The sequence below is a fragment of the Perissodus microlepis genome, chromosome 7 (genome assembly GCF_051167445.1).
Source record: "Perissodus microlepis isolate ML-2025 ecotype Zambia chromosome 7, ASM5116744v1, whole genome shotgun sequence".
NCBI classification, from domain to species: domain Eukaryota; kingdom Metazoa; phylum Chordata; class Actinopteri; order Cichliformes; family Cichlidae; genus Perissodus; species Perissodus microlepis.
This window is the reverse complement of record NC_140467.1, coordinates 38,834,333-38,847,219: the sequence shown is the minus strand read 5'-3', so window position 1 is coordinate 38,847,219 and position 12,887 is coordinate 38,834,333. Positions and strand designations below refer to the sequence as shown.

Below are 12,887 nucleotides of genomic sequence, written 5' to 3'. Positions count from 1 at the left end.
GCAGTGTGGAGCTGCGGCATTTTTTTTTCTTCCTTGCTTCATCCTTACTTTGTTCCTGCTACTGCTTCCCCTTAAATCCATCTATCTTTCTTTATATCTCTGCATTGACGAGAAGTGCTTCTGTCAGAAAACGTCTGTCTCATTCCTACATTTTCTTCAAATTCTTGTCAGTTTCTTCTCTGTTGCTCTCACTGTCATCCATTCATTGAACCTTTCTCTTTTCAGTGCTTCTGCATCAGTCATCTCCTTCTCTCTAGGCTCTGTCAAATCCAGCATTTCTCCAACTGCTCTTGTCACCGTACTCCTCATCTCTCCTGCCTTCTTATCCTTGTGATCAATAGCCTAACCTCAGACTTCCAGGCTTTTCTTCCTTCTGATCCTTCCCGGCCTATTCTCTCTCCTGTCCTTCCCCTCTCCTCCACACCATGATCCTTCCACTTTCCACTCCTTTCAGTCCTCTATCTCTGCATCTCCTCTCTTGGTTGGAGGCGGTCTTCAGTTAAATATTAATTAGTGAGCCCCATCCCGCAGGCTGATAGGGAACACAATGGAGAATCCCTGCATGTGCCTGCAAGCATCACACTAATGAAAGTGTGTGTGAATGTGGAGAGACACACAAAGATATGAAGTGTGTGCATGTGTATGTACTTGCTCAACTATGCTTATGAGGACTGGTGTGATTTTGTTTAAGTAAGGACATTTTTGGCCTCACTTTCATTGAATGTCCTCACAAAGATAGCGATACAAGCACGTGAGTGTGTTTGCTTGTAAGGGAATAGAGGAAAATATTTTTATGAAAATGTGTGTGAAATGAAAAGATCTACTGAGGGTAGATCAAGAATATTAGCGAAAGCACATCTTTATGTGCGTATGTGTGTGTGTGTGTTTGTGCCTGGCTCCACTGGGGGTTAGCCAGGTACAGCTAATGAACTGCAGGTCTGATTGTCATCAGTGTGTTTTCACAGGACAGAACTGGTTAATCCGTATCGAACCACAGATATGCGTTTCAAAGCCTGCAATAATGATACAAAGAGAGAAAGAGGTCTGTTGGGAATGCTGTGCCTCCATCCACACAAAGGCCTTGAAAAATATTCATTTAAGTGTTAAACAGTGCAATTAAAACTCCACTCGCTTTAATCACATTAAAATGACTACACTTTACACAAATTGGTTGCTGTAGCAACTAGACACATCTTAGTCAAAAATTAAACACTGTGTAATACCATCAAGACAAGTATCTCTGCTTCATGGTGACCTTAAAAAAAGGGTGGATAAAGTTGTGGGAGTACTTGAGAATGCACTGGTCATGTAGTAATTTTTTTTCTCTCAGAGGCTGCAGTTTCTGAGGTAGTAAAAAATTATGTTGTTTACACCAGTGTAGTAAAAGTATAACCAGATGGAAATATAATTACTGTCGTGGACCGGCCTCCCCAGACTCTAGACTTCAACAATTTTTGAAGCAGTGAGGGATCATCTTCACAGACAACAGAGAAAGAGGCAGCAAAAATCCAAAGAATCAAACTGAATGTCCTTAAAGGAGACTGGATAACTATTCCTGACGACTACTTAAAGAAATTATAACAAAGCTTGCCTAAGAAAGTTCAGGTGCTGTTGAAGAATAAAGGTGGTCATACCAAATACTGACTTTCAAGCTTGTTAGAATTGTACAAACTCTGTTTTTCGCTTCATCTACTGTATTTCCATGCATGTTTGCATGTGTCTCAATAAATTGCTGCATGTGCAAATTTTCCCTCCAAAACATTAAAAAAAAAAGAGGATTGCCTAAAAGCTTTTGTTCATAACTGTACTACTTCACTACTTTGGTTTATATCCAAATGGCAGCAAAAACACTTTCCATAAATGTCCCCTGTACACTGTTTAGTGCTAATTAGCAAATGTTAGCATGCTAAACAAAGACACTATATGTATATTATCTATCAACATCATCGATGTGAGGATGTTAGTGTAGCATTTAATATTCAGAAATGTTACAGTTTTATTAAAAATAAAAATAAAATATTGAATTGTTTATTTACTTTAATGAAATGTATTTCCCAAATTATATCATGACTACCTCTACATTGCCTTTCTAGAAGCCATAATAACTGTTCGTATCACAACATACTGAAATATACAACTATACTCTGATAGCAATATGATAGACCAATCTTGTGTTATAATATATACCTACCCATATATCAATCTTGCTTCTGTTTGTAACTGTAAGGACATTTACAAGAATATACTAAATGCTATTTTAGTTTCTACTGCATTTATTTCTATACAGATATGAAAATCCAAAATCTGCTGGAAAGGGACAATGGTGGTGGAAGCTTTGAGATTTCAATTTGTAGTCTGCTTGGTCATAGAACTTGGACTACAATCTTTTGCAGGTTTGGGTTATGTGTAATTAAACAATCTATGTCCTGAAATGCAATCTTGAAACCACTGGCTACTGGCTTCTGATTTACATTTATGTATCTGCATCATAAACAATGACCAGTGGACAGCACAGGAGGTCTTGATATTTGCTACCTCAGAGCATCCACCTTAAAACACTGGCAAGTCAAACATGCACAGCTACCCGCTGTGGCGACCCCTTATGGCAAGAGAGCCGCCATAAATAGCTTCTTTGACCTCATAAGAAATTTTAAAAATGGCCGTTGATTGAGAGGCTAAATCAGTGGATTAGATAATGGTTTCCCAGTTTTGATAAAAAATAATAATAATTTAGCATAGGAGGACTCTTAAAATGAGTCTATTATGCTCCTTCACAGCTCATGTTTTGTATTCTTGAAATAATATAAATAGCAAAAAAAGGTCAGCTTTTACCATTGTAACCATGTATATACATGACAAATATTGAAAAGCACAATAGTTCCACTTTAAACATGCTGCCTTACATCATGCATATCTCAACTCTTGCAATCACAAAAGACTCAGAGTTGCGTTTTCATTACAGAAAGTGAAGCTTTCTGCACGAGTGTATTCTGTCTGTTATAAAAAAGGGATAGTAAATGAACACTTTTCAGGGGTGTGTTACCAGCCCTGATGGTTTTCACCCACTCCCATTTGCAGAGGCGCCACATTAATTCAATCTACTGTAATAGTCACACATACACACACACACGGGCACACTCGTCCATGCCCCCACAGGGCACTGCCTTAATTTAATCAGACAGCACAAAGACTCACACAGACTTTAGAAATTTAAACCATTCGCATAATCAAACATGTAGTAAGGCGCATACACACAGCTGAGCCCCTTCGCACGTGCACACACAGATTCATTTTAAGAGTCCTGTGGCAAATATATGTTAATAAACCTCATATGAACCAGCTCACCTCCCCCTCTTTTGTCAAAGTACACCAAACCACAAAACAGGAGAGGAGACAAAGCACAGGCTGGGTCACAAGCAAAAATAAACACACAATCATAAAGACAGTAACCACACGTTCACTTAATGGGCACAAAAACAAACTCACACTGAAGCTAAACGTTTTTGATTTTTTCTTAATAAAACAGTGTTGTCTGGTCTATTTACTGACCAACTATAAACCATTTGAAGACACTTATTACTTCTCTCATTAAAAGTCCAAAACCAAAATCAGTCTAAGTACTGCTTGACCAACCATGTGTCCCCATGAAAAATAGATGATATTGGGTATTATGGATATTTTATGATAAAACTGAAAAGATGAAGTGCTTGTCTTGAATGCTTTTGGGGTTTTCTCACTGATTGCTTATTTTCTTTCTCACATCAGATTGGTTTGTATGCCTTTCTCTGCTACAATTTGGCTCATTTTCACTTTATGTGCGATCCTGTGTTTGCATGTGTCTGTGTGCAAATGAATGTAAACGTGTGTGAGCGGGCACATGTGAAAACACCTCCCACACCCCCCTCAGAGATAGTCATTGGCTCCGTCTCTCACATTATAACACGGAACAGTGAGGCCAACTCCTGATTTAAACATCAGCTGTCATAAATGTTTCAGAGAAATGGAAGGAGATGGAGGGATTGCTGGCAGCTTTCAAGGACTGGGTGGGACAGTGGGTGATGGTGGTGGGGAGAAAAAAACAAACTTGGGTGATAAAGCATTGCAAGGGTTTTAAATTGGGAAAACTGGCACGAGTTGATCATATATCAGACTTTTTACAAACTTGGTGTCAGTGTGAATAACACACTCATGAGGCACCCTGTGTTTTATATGACCACATCATAAACAGCAACATTTTCTAGGCGGTAATTGTAGAGTTTATGCAGTGAAGCCATGGCTTATTTCAAGGCACAGTTCTCTAGCTGTAATGCACAGTGTTTCATAGTGGATGCAGGACATGTGGCCTGAAATTAAACTGGAGCTCTAACATATAATTTATAAAAATGTGAGGGCTTCATCTAATCTAACCTTCTAGAAAAAGAATGGAGGCTCTATTTCAGAAAGCCAGTGACCATGAAGTTATATTTGTGCCCAATACATAACATTCATGGTCATTTTTTGGCACGGTACTGGACAATAACATGAAGAATCACAATGAAAGAATGCAGAATTAAAAGTATAACAAAGTATAAGGTTGAAGAAATGTTTTGTGAGTTGAGAAACTCAGTAACTAAAATAGTTTTGTCACAACAACTAAAAGACAGGCCAGTAGCCATAAATAGAACAATGCTTTGTTTGGGTTTTCAGCCTGGTTCTGCTTCCCGTTAAAAGGGAGTTTTTCCTTCCCAATGTCACAAAAGTGATTTATAATAGTGGGTCATACGATCCTGTTCTTATTGTTCTTATCTTCAACGTTATGCTCTTCTGTTGTATGTTAGTTGCCCCTTGGGGATAAATGAAGTCTTTCTGATTCTGATTCTGATTGTTGGGTTTTTCTCTGAATGTATTATTGTAGGATCTACCTTAAAATATAAGGTGCCTTGAGGTGACTTTTGTTGTGATTTGGAATTGTATAAATACAATTTAAACTGAATTACAAATGAAGTGATCACATTTTTACATTAGTTGTACTGCTAAGCTTAATGTTTTTTTTAATGATCTAAGTTTGTTTTAGTTAAGTTTAAGATACTGACATATGCACATAATTTACATATATATATATATATATATATATATACACACACACACACACACACACACACACACACACACACACACACACACACACACACACACACACACAAATGTTTGGTTTTCAACATTTTACAAAAAAAGGTCATTTCTAACTGTAGGTAATTTGTCAGGCCTGTGAAATCTGAACATATTTGTTTTACAGAAGGAACACGGGTCAAGGTCATAGGAGAATACTTTTACTGCCTGGCTCTGATGTACAATCAATAAAAAAACAGATTCCAAGAGCCCAGCAGCTTATTTTACTCTCTCTTTCTATTTTTCTTCCTTCTACCTCCCTTTTCAACTCTACCTTCTTATTCTCACTTCCACTTTGATCTCAGCTGAAGTGTTTCATGCTATGTTTTTTAAAAAATGCATGAATCTGTACCATGTTCTCCAAGGTCGTGAAAAAGCTTCTCACGATCTCTGCTCTTTGAGGAGCTCACACCCAAAGTGGATGGCCCCACCTACTGGCTGCAGCACACAGTGCCGGCTCTAAGGCGCAGACTTCCTCACTCCAAATTCAATTAGCTAAATGGCAGGCTGAATTAGGCTAAATGCAGAGTAAGCCTGCTCAAATGAGCATAGCTGTTGAAAACCGAGGGGCTAATAATCTGCCACAATTACATCTGAGCACTCACATGAAAAAAAAAATCAAATTTAATCATCTTAATAATCATGCAGTTGAGGAGGAAATTCAACTGCACATTCATGGTGAAAACTGCAACTAATATCTGCTCAAGTGTAAGGTCTTAAATGTGTGTTTGTGACAGAAGAGTATATTAAAAAAAAATATAATGATAATGGAAAGGTAAAGAGTGAAAAATTATTGGGGCTTTTTGTCCGTGTGTCAAAGGTAGAGATTTTCGAAATGCTTCCTTAGGGCAATTTTAAAATACGCCCAGACACAGAGCAGAAGAATAAACTGCATAATCATAAAAGAAGATTAAAAAAACAGATGCAGACCCACCTGAACATATTCTGATCGGTCCTCTGCTGGCTTCATGTGGCTGAAAAGAGAATAATGAAGAAGGACAAGAGGAGAAAAGAAAGATTAAAGACATAAAATGCTCAGGATTGTAATAACAGGGGGGGGAAGCCTATAAACCTTTGATACACACAATCGTGCCTTTGTGTTTGATCTGCTCTTCTAACAGGTGCAGCACATGTTAACACACAAAAGGTCTGCCTGTATTCCCACAACTGCAGCACGCTCTCCAGTGAGTAAAACACTATTGCAGCTCAGCTTCAAGGAAAATAGAGAGATAACAAATCCCACTGAGCATCTAAGGTTGCTAAATATGGAGCTGGCCTCTTAAATCTCAGAGGCACCATAACTCACGCTTTAACACTCATGATGGATCCCTATCATGTGTCAAAACCCACTGTGCTGCAGTCCTGGGAGCCTCAGTGTGGGCACTAGCGTGCAGATACGGTGCAGTGGCAAGCAAAAGGGGCAATTACACTCCCAGACAAGTTTTAAGATCACTCAGCACAGCTCCCACTTGCATGAAGGGTCTCACAGGGCCCAGAGCAAAGCTGTGTTATACATGACTACAGAGAGGTCAGATCAAAGGCCCCTATCATGGTAGTAGGCTTGGGAATGTTAATAGGTCCCACAGTAGAGGAGCGCCACAGTGCCACAGCCGCAGTTGCTTCTATGCTTTTAACCCTGATTTTCTTTTTTAATATTGTATAAGTATAGAATATTTTAATGCATAACTATGCATCTGATAACACTAGCGAGAACAAATATTACCCCGGATTTACATAAAATTCAGAAGCAGTAGTCTGTTTTAAATATGTATATGCTCTTTTCCAACACTTTCAAAAAAATCCCACAGCTGTGTATGTGCATGTTTTTCATGTCACGTCTAGTGGAAAAGCCTGAAAAGTTTATAAAGGAAGATGCAACTTAAGGTCCCACTCAGTGGCCTGAAACTGATAATAAAGTGCATAGAAGACTAAAAAGAAAGCTTTCCTGGAATTTTTGAATTCATTAGAGATAATCTGCCTGCAACATTGTACCTCATCTACTGGATAATATACTTCATTAAAACTCAGTTTCACAGTTCTCCTGCTGCTACCTCAAGTTGCCCTCAACTTACTCAAGGATGAGGACAGTGGGTTACGTACTCTATTAAACTGACTTCTCACTTGATAAAAACTAGACACGCTGAAAAAAAATGTCTTGCTGATGAATTCATTGCGTAGTTCATAAAATCTCAGAAAGATAAGGAAAAACATCTGCTGTCATGCAACACAATCCAACTGTCTGACCAACAGTCCACAACTAAAGAAAATGACATTGGAAAGCCAGCATCTGTGCTGTTACGAGGATGTATTAGCATACTTGACATGGCTAACTTGCACAGCTGTGATTTGATGAATTGCACTGTTGATGATATAACACATGCTGTCATCTTTTCAGAGACTGTCTTGCTTATTTCAGCTACACAGTGTCAAGGCATATTCCGCATCTATTCAAACAGCATGGCTAAGCAATAAAGTAATCCATGTGCTAAAGTCACCCATCACCCGGTGAAGACATTTGGCATATATACCAAACAAAGTGCAGCAAATGTGGCCCCAAACTGCTGAGCAGCTGAAACCTTTTATCAAGCGAGAATAGGAAACAGTTCTCTTTTTAAAGCTGCAGAAATTTGTCTCGTCAGTTCTGAGACATTTACGTAGAAGATGTGCTAAACATGATCCGATTTTAAGGCACTGCATTATCATTTCATTTGCAATTTAAACAGTCTCGACTTATTTGGAAATGAGGTTATCCTGTACTTGTTTTAGATGCAGCCATAACAGCATGAGTGACAACATGAGTAGATGCTGAATGTCCATGTTTTGTTGCTTGAGAGACAATGACACAGAGGACCTGTATCTGCCAGCTGCTCAGATTATCCCAGAAACAAGATGACAACATTTCATTCTTAGCAGAATCCCAAAGTACCACACACTACCAACACTGAGAATCAACTGAAAAGGGTTTTCCAGTAAAGCTGGGAAATACAAGTAAAGAACTGCACAGGCTGTGGAAGGGAAATGGACGGTCAGGCTGAGCGATGGAAAGACCTGTGATTTAGGGTTGACCTGACACAGGAGGGAGAACTCTTTGATGTCCCTATACTGAAGTTGGAGTACACTATATAGAGCTGCATTTCCCACGGTCCCTCGGCTAGAACTAATGGGTTGATAGTGCACGCTCACACACACACACGAGCCCCCGCGTGCCAGCATAACCACAGCCCACAAGCACGCGCTCACATACACACGCAGTGCAAATCCCACTCTAACACGAGACACGCACTGACATGCCATAGGAAAGTTACGAGAACATGAGATCGGTTGAAGTCTTAGTACATTTCCCCAAACTCTTCTTCAACTTTTGGCTTTGTTGATAAATTATGAAACGCATGCAATAAGCCCACAAAAATCTTATTTCACTTGGGTTCTTGTGCGTAAGAACAAATCAATGCGAGAAAAAAAAATCATACAACTAGGAGTTTCCCAGGAGAATTCAATCGATAAAAAAGAATCGATGTTACCCGCAAAAGAATTTAATGAATCCTGTTATATTCCCAGCTCACATACATCGCTTCGGATAAGTCCTGTCTACAGCAAAGTCTGCACAAAGCGAATTTGCAGTTTAACCCGCAGATCTGCGCCCTCTGGCTTATTCAAAGAACACAACCAGACTAGAGGTGCTCGGCCTTAATTAAGGCTCCCTTCCTCCATCATTTGTTCAGTTTTTCTGTGCTGGAACATGACCATAGACAAGGCTGTGGTATGATTAGTTTATAAAACACAGAATAAATTAGGTAGACCTAGTACATGTAGCAGGTGAACAAATAGCTACAAACACTGTGGTTTTAAAAATGAAAGATATAAAAAAAGATCACCTGTAGATGCTGTCAGACTCCTGTTTTTTTGTTTCTGCTCCGTCTGTCGCCTCTCTGGACTCCTCTTTTGGCTCTAAACCATGACCTGCATGCGCCTCATCATTCTCTTTGCTAAGGGGAGGTGACGAGTTCTCTTTCTCGGGGTTCGAGTCTGCACCTGCCTCGGTGACGCCTTGCTTGTCGCAAATCTTTGGCTGAAGTTCTGCGCCGCAGCCATCAGATGGCGGCAGATCTACACTTGAAGATGTAGGCCCAGAGGCGACGTTTGAGATTTCGGGTTTTTTACTTTCACTATCAGGTTCAAGCAGTGCCTTGGGCCGAGTATCAGTGTTAATTACATCCTCAGCCTCTGTGGCATCTTTGAGTCTCAGTGAGCTCTGGTCCCCTGCAGGTCGCTGGCTTTGACTTCTGTTGATCTTGTCTTTAGCCTTCTTACTGCTGCTCGGGCATCCTGGGTACATGAGTGTGAGAGAGAAAGCATGTTATTTAGCATGTTAAATATTTCCCCATATAAGCCCAAAAGTTCAGCCAGCCTGGAGAGATGATGGTAACTTCTGTTGCATTTACCTTTGGCGCTCTTGTCCTTCTTCCTCGTCAGAAGACGTGGTAGCGTGCCCACGTGTGTATAGCTCTCACTGGAGCGGACATAGCTGGCAGTGCGGGGACGCATGGCCCCCAGGTCATCCACAGTCGCCTCAGCAACCGGAGTTAGGACTGTGCAACCATCAGTGTCATCTGCTCCTGCTCCAGACTTTGATTTAGAGGACTTGGAAGGTGATTTCTCATTGGAGCGGCGAAAACTGAGGTTGGTTAGGCTGCCAAACCATTTGAAACCTTGAGAGAAAGACAATTAAAGAAGAGCGAGTGTTCAGGTTGTGATCTTGGTCGCTTCTTTTTTCATCTAGTCTCCTTTTTTTCTGCTCTTACTTTAAATACACCGTGGAAAAATGCTTGTACCTCAGTCTATGTTAACAAGCATTTATGGTGAGATGCAACTGTTTAAAACAATGAAAGCTCTTTATAGTTGCAAAAGAGATATAAAGATCATTGCTGAGGTCAAGGTGGGTGTGAGAATTTCAGAATTATAGGACAGTAATGAGACTGGCAGTGGTGATGTCAAGCAGGAATCTCCGTGGACTACGATGTTTGTGGTACTGTGATCTGTGGTGACAGTTGGGAGGAGGTGGAAGAGACCCTGGACAGGTGGAGGTATGCGCTGAAGAGAAGAGAAATGAAAGTCAGGCAGATGGAAAGGTGAAGCTGCAAGGAGGTGGCAACCATCCAAAGCAAATGACAGTGCACAAGAGAGGTCAAAAGAAGAGAGCGCAGGCTGGGTGGAGTGGGTGGAAACAAGTCTCAGAGGAGATTTGTGAGAGAAGAGTGACATCAAGAGGGAAAAGAAAGGTTTACAAGATGGTAGTGAGATCTGCTATCATGTATTGTTTGGAGACGACCGTACTAACAGAAACAGGTGGAGCTGGAAGTGGATACTTGGAGTGGCCAGGTGGGACAGGATTATAAAAGAGTAAAATCAGAGGGACAGCTCAGGTTGGGCAGTTTGGAGATAAAGTTAGAGAAGCGAGGTTGGACATGTGCTGAGGAGGGATTGCGAATGTATTGGACAAAGGATGTGGGATATGGAGTTGCCAGGTAGGAAGAAAAGAGGAAGACCACCGAGCAGGTTTATGGATGCAGTGAAGGAGGACGTGCAGAGGGTTGGTGTGACAGAAGAAGATGCTAGGGACAGAGTGAAACAAGTATGCTGGGGTGACCTTTCACAGTAGCACCCACAAGAATAGGAAGAAAGACAGTAAGCAGATGTAGATTGCAGTGCATCTAAAACCTTTGATTCATATTTATTCTTTTTTGCTCATTTAAGTAAGTTGTTTTTGTAGTGTTAAGTAGTTTAATTAGACAACACCGCTATAAAAAATCTGACGCTCAAATTGCTGAAGCTTCTTAAAATGGAAAAGAAGAAAAGAAGAGTAGCCTTTGTAAATCTTGTCCGGCCAAAACATACAAATTACTACCCAAGGGTACAATTCTAGTGACATATCTAGTCACAGCAACATTATAAGTTGATAAAAATATATTGTATTCTTTTCTCGCTTGTTCTGCTTTCTTTGCATTTATCTGCAGCTTTGAACTGAATGCTATTTATATAGCTGTGCTTTTGTTTCTGCTTGGCTGAATATGTGCCAATTTCAAGAGGCACTGAGGGGACTTTTACCCTTTTCTTTGCATTTTGCTGCCACAAATTTGCCTTTGTGCAGAAATGTCCACACGCTTTTTTTTTTAATCTTTCCGAGAAGCAGAGATATAAAAGGACTGCGTTTAAAATGACATGCATTTTAATATAAGAACATGTATGCATACAGTATTAAAATAAAGTAAATAAGGTATTTATCTTACCTGACTGCTTTAACAAAAGCAGACAAAAAATATTTGAAGTAGACTTTATTTGTTGTGGTGCTGATTTCACTATTGTCACATTATCACCAGAACAATGTTTGATCTTCAGATCTGAACTGAACTGCTTACTATACAGTTTAACCGCCCTCCAAATAGATTCAAACAAACACACATGCTACTCACTTAGTTTCCGTAGGCTCATGTTGTAGCTCAGTTTCAATCTGCTCACAAATGGATCATCTGAGAAAGGTTGCTGTAAAAAGCTGAGAAGAACCAGGCAGGGAGGGTAACTTCTTGTCGAAGAGAAGAACCTCGATATGAACCACAGTTCCTCTCTGCGGGTGATACTGCAAACACTTTTATGTGACAAGCAGCCAGAGACTGAGAAGAGTGACAGGGCAGGGCAGACCTGACACTTCCTGTGTAAGGCTGAGAGCACCGGTGGTTAAAGGAAATGAAAAGCCAAGATGAGATGGCAAGCCTTAACGGGGTAAGATAAAGAGATGAATATGCGAAACGTGCGATGGTGGCTTTTGGCCGGAATGAAAAGGTGTTGACAGATTAGAAAGTGTGCCAATGGAAACTAGGAGGGGTGCAAAGTGTTCAACGCAGATGTGCTGATTGGTGGCATTTTGCCTCATTCAAATAAAAAGCTGGTTGTAAACTCATTCAGAGGTAACAATGGCTATCACTTTTCAATATCTCTGATTATCAGAATAAGAGTCCTTTGATCTTCCTGCTGCAGCTGTAAACATTTGATGAGTCATTTCAAATCTCTTATGGTGACACTTCTGCATGAGGAAGATCTTTTAAAGGTTTGACTTTTAAGGAAAGAATAAAATTAAGATTTGTATTAAACGCTGTATATCTCCGTTTTTTTTTTGTCTCAGGCAAAGTCGTCGTGTGAGCCCTAGCAGTTATGACAAGAGCAGAGTTGGAAGTCAGGTGGCATTTCTGGAGCCACAAAGTCAACTTAAAAAGTAGGGCAGGGTCAGCGCAGGTGTATGGTTGTATGGTTTGTCTCGTGCTGGGAATAGATGTTGGTTTTACTTAACCACGACCAGGCCTTGTTTTAATTACCTAACACGGACGTGCTTTTACTGGAAATGATAAATGTTTAAAAAAATAAATACAGTCCCTTTATTTTTTTTAAAGCTAATTTTTTCTGTTTTTCTATATAGTAGTTTATATGTTTTTATTATTATTATTTAATCAAATAATAAAGAAAACAAATCCCTAAAATGTGAAATTTACAATTTGATTTCACGTATTATTTATATTTCTTTATGTGTATGAACTTGTAAAAAATAAGATAACATCTGTATTAGTAATGTGATTTATTGTGTCAAATTTCAATAAAGATGCTTCTTTATTAACATAAATGAATCATGGAGACTATAGTATCAAGTGTGCTACTCTAAATGGAATTTAGAATGAGAGACAAGCTTTTGT

General features: G+C 39.8%; 1 protein-coding gene across 2 annotated transcripts in view; it reads right to left on the bottom strand.

Annotated features, from left to right (window-relative positions):
• The window catches only part of sh2d3ca (SH2 domain containing 3Ca), a 66,131-nt gene extending 54,135 nt beyond the window's left edge, over window positions 1–11,996 (bottom strand). The window contains exons 1-4 of one of the 2 annotated variants that reach the window (XM_084934950.1): window positions 11,619–11,996; window positions 9,591–9,857; window positions 9,024–9,474; window positions 6,083–6,122 (exon numbers count right to left, since the gene is read on the bottom strand). In XM_084934950.1, coding sequence (XP_084791076.1) covers window positions 6,083–6,122; window positions 9,024–9,474; window positions 9,591–9,857; window positions 11,619–11,637 — 777 coding nt within the window. In that variant the 5' untranslated portion in view covers window positions 11,638–11,996. The remainder of the gene's footprint in view (window positions 1–6,082; window positions 6,123–9,023; window positions 9,475–9,590; window positions 9,858–11,618) is intronic. The other variant, XM_084934951.1, reaches the window with a different exon arrangement.
• Between the last annotated feature and the right edge of the window lie 891 nt (window positions 11,997–12,887).